Raw genomic sequence first — 8,480 nt, forward strand, 5'->3', positions numbered from 1 at the left:
GACGCTCCTCCAGCGTCTTGTTCCAGAGTTTGGCTGCCCGCCGCAGCCAGCGCTGCCACAGCGGGCGCTCGCCAGTCTCCGCAAGGAGGGCCGCATTGGGGGTGCTCTGCCGGACCCCCAGCAGGTGGCGTAGGTAGCTGAGTTGCAGCTTCTCGGCCGCGCTGCCGGCACTGCCACGATGGCAGCACGCCGCTTTGGCCGCCAGCTGCACGCCCCACACCTCAGCACCATGGGACAGCACCGAGTCCACCATGGTGCCGAAAAGCCGCAGCTGGACGGGCGCCGCCTCGATGCCCACCTCTGCGCAGCGGGTCCGGCAGTTGTGCATAGCCAGGCGCGCCAGCTGTGCCCGGGCTGGCGTTGCTGCCCCTGCCAGGCAGGTGCTGGAGTGAAAGGCGATGCCGAGATACTTGAAGCTGGTGACTGCCGCCAGCTGCTGGCCGACGAAGGTGAGGCCTGCTGCCTCTGCTGTCTGCTGCGCCGCGTGCTGGGTCCGCCGCCCACTGAGCAGCATGAGCTTGGTCTTGTCGATGTTGACAGTGAGGCCCCACTGCCGGCAGTACTGCTGGAGCAGGTTTAGCTGCCGCTGCAGCCCGGCCGCTGAGGTGGCCAGCAGGACCATGTCGTCGGCGTACAGCAGCAGCGGCACCGCGGCGCCGCCGCTGCCGAGGAAGCTGGGGAGGTCGAGCTGCTCGCCACGCCGCGCCGCCGCCATCAGCTCCTCTTCCAGGTCGTCGATGTAGAGGCTTGCGTTGCATGTCGCCTTGCTCCACCCCTGATTTATTGCTTTCTCTGCTTTCGCCCGGTTCCCGTCCCGTTTCGGCGGGGAGTCTATGCTGCAAGCTAGTTCTTGCTTTACCAGACTTTAAGCCCACACAAGCAAGAGGGTGTCGTGATATCGCCCAAGTGCAAGGCATGAAACGCTGGGTGAGAAGTTGGTCATCTCGAAGGAGAAGAAGCGAAATGAAAGTAAAAGTTGTGGAACAGACCAGAGTTGGCGACTGGTGAGCAGCGGGGCGGCCACTCAGGCTGTGCGGACGAAAAATGTCCACCTGCAGTGACGTCGGGCTCCTGCACGGGGTGCCGGCCGACCACCTGGCGCAGGTAGGCTATCCCCAATCTACCAGCTCCAGAATGTCGTCCTGTAAGACGGGGTGCGCGGCAGGGTCGGCCCACAGCGGCGGCGCCCACCGCCCCTGCCACTCGCTGTCCATCGTGGTGCCGCTGCGTGCCATAGCCGCAGCAGCAGCCGCAACCAGGTGCGTGGATGGCACCAGGGGGGGTGCGGGGGTGCCGGCGGCGGAGACCCGCTGCCGGCGCTGCCACCGTGCCGCTGCAGCGCTGGCGCTGCCGGCCTCTGGGTCCCATGAGTCTGAAAACTGGTGGTCATGGTCTGGAGCGGGAGCGGTCGCCACACCTGCTGCAGCTACCTGGCCGCCGGGCACACCACCACACAACAGCGGCAGCAGCGCATGCTGCGTCACGCTGTCCGCCATGGACAGCTGCTGCGGTGCTGCCGACTCGGAAAAGTGGGGCGGCAGCGCTGGCGGGGACGTGGCGGTGCATGCTAGATGGTCTGCTGCTGCTGGCGCCGCAGCAGCCACCGCCCGTGTCCCCTGGCCCATCACGCTGTACGCAGGGCCGGGGCCGTGTCCTGGGGCTGGCTGCTCTTGCATGCCAGGCCACGGATGCTGCTGCAGAAGCGGTGGCTGCGGGTGGTCGTGCGTTGGGGGTGTCACAGGGAAGGCGGGTGTGCCGGGAGGTAGCTGGGTGCGCTCGACCCCAAAAGTGGCGACCAGGCCTGCAAGATGAGGAACATGGCGCTGGCGGGTATGCGGCAACGTGCACAACGCCAGCCCATCATGGGCAGCCGGCTCCAGGGCAGCAGGTGCCGGTGCAGTGCGGGAAGCGCAGGCATGGCAGGTGCAGCGCTCGTGCCAGGCTCACAGCTGAACAGGTGGGCCTGGTGCGCCGACTTGGCCGGAAACAGCAGCGTCCAGCCATCGCTGCGGGACAAGGCAAGCACCACAGATCAACAGGGGTGCAGGCTGCTGCCGCTAGCTTGCAATGGATGCACAGCACAGATGGCGCACGCAGCAGCGCTTGTATGCACTCGCGCAACCACCGGCCATGAGCCACAAGCAGGGAGCGGTCTCACCCGCTGTCCCAGGCTGGAACGCCAAAGCTGGGGTGCTGCCGCGGCGCGTGCTCGCCGGCCAGCACCCAGTCCCGGCGCTGCAGCAGCGTGCCGCACTCTCGTGCGTACACCAGCAGCCGCAGTGCGGGCACCAGCCCGCGATCGGCCGCCAGCATCAGCTGCTGCTCCTCGGCAGACAGCGCTAGAGGTGGCTGCGCCACTTGCACGAGCAGGGCGCCTGCTGGGTGCGGCCGCTGTGGGTTGCCCGGCAGCAGGACCCACACAGCGGGCATGGCGCCCAGCAGCGTGGGCCGCAGCCCCGGAAGACGGGTCTTGGCGCGGCTCTGCATGGGGAAAGGGGTGGCACAGCAGTTCACAAGCCTCTGTTGGATTCCAGCTGGGATTGCAAGTGCAACTCAGGCACGGGCAACGAGGCTGCAGGCAGCAGGCTCACCCATGCCATCTGCACGGCTTTCATGGCCTGAGCCATGCTGCCGCCCGCAGCCTGCCATGAAGCATCCCGCAGAAGCTCGAGCTGCTGTTGGGTGGGGAGCTGCGGCGGCACTGCCCAACCTTGCGGTTCCTCTTGCCCCTGCTGCTCCATCTCCTATACTGCAGTTTGGGGGAAGGGGCTTGTTTAGCGAATTCAAGGAGATGTCCCCAACCAGCGGCTGATTGCCAACAGCATCCATTGAAGGGGAAGAGGTCAATGTTGGTGTTGCACTGGGACCCTGTACACACCGTCAGCTTGAGCCGCTGGGTTGGGCCACCGCCCCGCCTGGGTGCAACGGCTTTCCCTGCAGCAGCGCATCGGAGGTGTTGAGTTGCAGCATGCTGCTAGGGAGAGGGCCACCCACCCAGCCAGCTGTGAGAAACCCATGCTTGACATGTCGCGATGGTACTACACACTTCCCGCCGCTGCCACAAGCACCTGCGAGCCTTATATGTGCTGCAATGTGCCTCGGTGGGGTGCACGTGGATTGGGGGCCGCTGCAGCCCGCAGAACCTGCGCAAGTGGGGGATGCAGCAGCAGTCGGGGGACTAGGGCGTCCACGGCTCTTTCAGACCGCACCATGTTCATTGCACAGAGTGTGCAGCACGAAACCCGACCTGTTCGGGTCCAGTACGCCAAAGGGGTTGATGGAGGTCCTCAATTATGCAAGTGCAAAACGTGCAAGTTGGGGGAGGGCGCTCCTGGGGGCGTGAGAGGTAGGAGAAACCTAAAGATTGACAAAACACAGCGTGCCATGGCAGAAAAATGGTGGCTACCGGCTGGCTGCCAAGGACCCATGCAAGGCCATGTGGCAACACATGGTTTCCCTCCTCCGTCCTTCAGTCTCCTCACAATAGAAGGGGCATCCACCATCCGCGGACTGCAGCCCAGTGCCTGAGGGGAGGGCGTTCCTCAGCCACTGCCTTCTGTCCTGCCGCCGCGCGGCGCGCGGCAGGCAGCTGCGGCTGTCCCCCTCTCTTATAGCACATGCAGCAGTAGCAGAGGCTTCCCTGACCCTCTTCCTCTCACCCCTGGCATCCATCTGAATAGATCTCTACACGGAGGCAACATGGGCTTGGCTGGTGAGGCACCTCATCATCCGCCTTGGGCAGCGGTGCACCCCCAGGCAGGCGGGTAGGCCGCCGGCGACCACATATGTGGCATGCGTCCGCAATAGGAGTTTGATGTACACCGCGGCAGGAAAATACTTTAGTGGGGTCCCTTCAAGGGGTCGTAGGATGCAATGGGGTGGGTAAACAGGCAAGGAGACAACGCGAACGCCGCAGGGCGCGCATGGGCCGGCGGGGCAGTAATCGCTCGATAGCGAAAGGGGGACAATTCAATGAAAGGGGTTACCAACAGGCTTCCACGATGCCATCCAGTTCTCCCCCGGCTCATGATATCAGCCGCGGGAGGAGATGGCACAACATGGCGGGAGGGAAAAAAACATTAACTGGGGTGCAAGAGAGTGGCGCTCACAGGGCAGCCGATAGGGGGACCAAGCGATAGTGAAAACTTAGGGGAGAGAGGAATGACGAAATGGTGGTCTTGGTGTGGGATAAATGGACAAACATGGCAGTTACCCATCTCCACGTCCCCGCCAGTTCAATGCAGCGGGGACGGTGTGGCGCAGGCGGGGCGGGTAGGCAGTGATGAGAGGGGGTCGGGTTGTAGGCACCAGGGGGCGCCGGCAGCAATGCTGCGCCATGGCGAGGTGGAAGGGATCGGTACAATGGGTGGATGGTGGTGCGAGTGTTGGGGGTGCTGCCTGAGAAGCAATTGGGTATGCCTGAGGGCCGCCGCGCTCCACGCAACGGGGGCTGCCAGGGCAGGGGTCGCATGGGGGAGAGTTCCAGCTGAGCTCCAGTATGCACAGAGAAGCACACACATACGTGGGTGGTGGCATCGCCATGGCCGGCGCATGCCATGTGAGCACGCGCCCGGTGCCATGTGAGCACGCGCCCACGTGGCTCAGACGTAGGCAGTGTCGGCGCCTGTGGCGGCCAGCTGGAGGGAAACCACGCCGTCGCCCGCGCCGTCGCCGCGAGGCTTGCGCGAGCTGGTCAACGCTAGCAGCTGCTCGCCCTCGGTGGTCTCGTTGTCGTCAGAAGCGTTGGCCGAGTCGTAGCGGTGGTGGTGGTGGTGGTGGTGGCGGGGCAGCAGACCGCCGCGCTCCTGCAATGCAAGGCAGCAGCTGTTGGAACCAGGGCCGGCCGGCCTGGGTTCACCCCACAGCGCACAGCTGGGCACAACCATGGCAGCAGCAGCCGGCTCCGGATCCAAAGGCAGCCGCAGTGCAGCGCCTGGCGGCTGGCGCAGCCGGCACAAAGGGGTCAGGCCTCACCTGCTCCTTCTCCTCCTGCCACTCCTCGCTCTCCAGCGGCGGCAGCAGGGACGAGCGCGGCAGCAGGCTGCGCCGGCTGAGCAGCGCCAGCAGTGCATAGAAGGCCAGCATGCAGGCCAGGGTGAGGACCAGGATGAAGGAGAAGGCGGCGGGGGCAAACATGGTGCCGCCGCCGTACGCCTCGCTCCACTGGGGGCGGCCTGCGGGGCGTCACACGCGGAAGCGGCAGGGCTGAGTGGCTGCAGGGGGGCAAGGATCAGGCACCCGTGCGGCCAAGTGTGCAGCTGACGGCCTGCGTCCCGCACCACCAGGTGGCAAAGGCGTGGCCAGGTGGGTACAGCCGCTGAGTGCAGCAGCTTGGGGGCCGCTCCTGCCCCAGGAGCCCAACCCCGCTCCTCTCAGCCTCCAGCCTCACCCTCAAACTCCACCGCCGCGATCTGGATGAGCCAGGCGCCCTGGAAGATCAGCGCCGCCGCCTTGCCCATCCCCACCAGCACGCTGCGCCGCACCGTCATCTCCAGGAACACCATCACCGTGCACAGAGCCATGGCCACAAACAGCAGCCAGTGCACTATCTTGTCCTGTTGGGGCGTGGCGCAGGAGGGACGGACAGCGCAGGGCACGTTTGGTGGCGGGCTTGGCCCGCAGCATCTCGGCAGCGGCCTCTGGCTGCTGAAGCTGCTGCTGCTGCTATGCGGGATGCTGCGGTGGAGCAACCGGGCGCATGCAGCCATCAGATCCCCCCCCCCCACACACACACACACACCGCCCCTTGCACCGACCCACCCACCACAACAAGCCCCTGCTGCCCTGCCCCGCCCACTCACCTGCGGCTCGTGCTTCTCGTGTGTGCCCATCAGGAAGGCCATCACGCCAAATGCAGAGCCCAGCAAAGCCTGTGCTGAGGGGCCAGGGCAGGGAGCATGGAGTCTGGCCTCTGGCGGAGGGGGCGGCAGCAGAGGCCAAGGCTTGCTGCACCAGGCTGGCTCCGACTTGGGCGAACCAGGCCGCTCGCTTGGGGACCTCCTACAGCTGCCAGCACCTTCAACCAATGCGAGGCATCCTGCCCCAGCGCTGGGAGACCCACCTGGCAGGTGCCGGCCGGCAGCGGCACAAAGCGTGCGGCCATGTCCACCAGGCCCGACATCACAATGGCGGGGTAGGAGGCGGCGTGCTGCCAGTTGTTGAGGTGGGACAGCGCAAAGCGGCCGGCGTACTTGGTGCCCTCGGGGCAGTACAGATACCTGCACCACGCAGTAGAAATTGGCACGGGTGGCAGGAAGCGGCGGCGGGGCTTCTCAGCGAGGCGGCTCCCTGCCGCCAGCTGTCCGGCCAGCTGGTCGCCCCCCAATTGCAAGCTGGGCCTTGGGGGGCTTGGCCGCACCTGTATGCCATTGGATCGTGATCCACCAGCAGCTCCATTGTGACTGCCACCGCCGGCACCGCGACCTTGAGCACTGCACCGCACACCAAATGCTGGTGGTCGATGTTCGCCTGCCCTCGCCTGCCGCGACTTCACCCAACCACAGTCACGCCAGCCACTGTCCTTGACCTCACCCCCCCTCACCACCACCTCACCCGGCTCTAGGAACCACAACCAGCCCGCGAAGAGACCACAGGGGTACCACGCCCGCCCCCGGTAAGGGCGCCGTGCGCTCCGCCACAGGTAAAAAGTGATGCAGCTATAGGCCCACCAGGCGCCCCAGACGATGAATGTGACGCCTGGCAGCACGTGGCCTGCAGTGCGGAGGAAGAGGAGAGCAGCGGGAGGGGAGGTGGGCGGCCAGGTGGCGGCGGCTGAAGGAGCCGGCGCTGCGCTCCCAGGTTAAGAATGGCCGCGCCTCTCCACTATCGTTGCGTGCTACACTGCCCCCCAGGCACAAAACAAGCTGAATGCTGCAGAAGGGATACTTGCTCCGCCCGCATGCGGGGACTTGCGGGGCCCCAAATGCTAGTTTTAGTTCTTGCAGCATTGCTAGGTTTAGCCTGACGGCTGCTGGACGCACAGAAGCCAGCAGAAGCCGGTCCCAGTGGCGAGAAAGCAGTAACTAGGCAGTCTCACCCTTCCAGGAGCCCTTCTTGCTGCTAACGTGGCTGCCGTCGCACTCCAGCCCCACGTCGCGCGCAGAGTGGTCGTGGGAAGGGAGGTTTTGCCCGACCACGGACGCCATGTTCGAGTTTCCGAGCTCAGGAGCTCCCGCGACACGCGTCTGGGATCTCAAAACTGAAGGAACACGCACCACGGGGCGCTGGGCCGGCTTAGGGTGGCTCGAGAGTGGTCACATGCGGATGATGTGATTCAGCGAGGTACAAAGGTACATAGGTACGTTGTGCTCCTGCCCGCATGGCGATCCCTCATTGGTGACGTAGATCGGGGTGGTTGAGAAGCCGAAGAGTTGGGCTTTTGCCGCCATCTGAGACAGCCCGCCCCCTCCACCAAACTTGCCAGCCTCTCTCCTGCTGTCGCGAAGCTGCTTTCTGCAGCACCACACATATCAGCCTCATTTTTGTGGCATATCCGCTCGCCATGCGGGCCATGCGCATGCAGCGCCCTGCGGGGGCCCGCCTGCAGGGCCGCTGCTGCCCCAGGCGGGGCACCAGGGTGCAGCAGGTGACCAGGGCGCAGCAGGTGGCGGGGCAGGGCAAGGTGTACATCGACCCGGTGGAGCAGGAGGCGGCGGCGTTTGCGCCGGCCACCGTCGCCAACCTGGGCCCCGGCTTTGACTGGATGGGCTGCGCGGTGGAGGTGCGCATTTGAGCTGTCGGGAGCGAGAACCACTGTGCGCGCCAGGCGTGCCCAGCTTGCAGTGTAGCCGCTGGCCACAGAACATTGGCCCACCGCCTCGGCGACGCATGCCGGCCTGGCCTGCCCGCAGGGCGACGGCGATGTGGTGACGGCGCGGGTGCTGCCCGACCGGCCCGGCGAGGTGGTGATCGAGTCGATAGAGGGCGATGGCGGGCGTCTGTCGCTGGAGGCGCCCAAGAACTGCATAGGTGCGGGCGGGGGGGACAGCTGCCTGGGGGCGGCAGGCCGGCGGCGGCGGCGGCGCCCCCAGGGGTGCTGCTGTCGCCCGACTGGCCCTGTGTGCCTTCAGCGCTTCTCTGTGCCTCCTTCCAGCGTGGTCGCGTCCTGCGGCCAGCGCCCGCCACAGCCTGCAGCGCCCGTTCAGCCCGCCCGCTGTGGCGCCGCCTCGCCCGCAGGCATCGCGGCGATCGAGACGCTGCGGCTGCTGGGCGGCGCGCCGTCGTGCGGCGTGGCGCTCACGCTGCGCAAGGGCCTGCCGCTGGGGTCGGGCATGGGCAGCAGCGCGGCCTCCGCGGCCGCCTCCGCCTGGGCCGTCAACACCCTGTTTGGCTGCCCGCTGAGCAAGGACACGCTCATCATCGCGGGGCTGGCCTCGGAGGCGGTGGTCAGCGGGTACCACGCCGACAACATCGCGCCCGCGCTCATGGGGGGGTTCATACTCATCAGGTGCGTGTGTGTGTGTGGGGGGGGGGGGGGGGGA

The 8,480-nt window shown here is 66.2% G+C and overlaps 3 protein-coding genes across 3 annotated transcripts in view; 1 reads left to right on the top strand and 2 right to left on the bottom strand.

Annotated features, from left to right (window-relative positions):
• Positions 1 to 3: 3 nt before the first annotated feature.
• Positions 4 to 715, bottom strand: CHLNCDRAFT_145089 (hypothetical protein; the record flags this gene model as incomplete). The annotated part of the gene is made up of 1 exon (XM_005848487.1): positions 4 to 715. A coding segment is annotated over one exon (712 nt), but the record flags the coding sequence as incomplete, so codon positions are not given.
• A 3,886-nt stretch (positions 716 to 4,601) lies between these two features.
• CHLNCDRAFT_145091 (hypothetical protein) lies at positions 4,602 to 7,145 on the bottom strand (the record flags this gene model as incomplete). The annotated part of the gene is made up of 8 exons (XM_005848488.1): positions 4,602 to 4,805; positions 4,975 to 5,174; positions 5,390 to 5,555; positions 5,802 to 5,870; positions 6,062 to 6,218; positions 6,359 to 6,431; positions 6,553 to 6,711; positions 7,037 to 7,145. 8 exons carry the CDS (start codon positions 7,143 to 7,145, stop codon positions 4,602 to 4,604), a joined length of 1,137 nt encoding a protein of 378 aa, XP_005848550.1.
• Positions 7,146 to 7,516: 371 nt separating this feature from the next.
• The window catches only part of CHLNCDRAFT_22496 (hypothetical protein), a gene marked incomplete at both ends in the record, with an annotated part of 2,023 nt that continues 1,059 nt past the window's right edge, over positions 7,517 to 8,480 (top strand). Inside the window, 3 exons of the mRNA XM_005848295.1 lie at positions 7,517 to 7,720; positions 7,851 to 7,968; positions 8,176 to 8,446. Of these exons, the coding sequence (XP_005848357.1) occupies positions 7,517 to 7,720; positions 7,851 to 7,968; positions 8,176 to 8,446 (593 nt within the window). The remainder of the gene's footprint in view (positions 7,721 to 7,850; positions 7,969 to 8,175; positions 8,447 to 8,480) is intronic.

Source organism: Chlorella variabilis, assembly GCF_000147415.1.
Source record: "Chlorella variabilis unplaced genomic scaffold CHLNCscaffold_8, whole genome shotgun sequence".
Taxonomy (NCBI): Eukaryota; Viridiplantae; Chlorophyta; class Trebouxiophyceae; order Chlorellales; family Chlorellaceae; genus Chlorella; species Chlorella variabilis.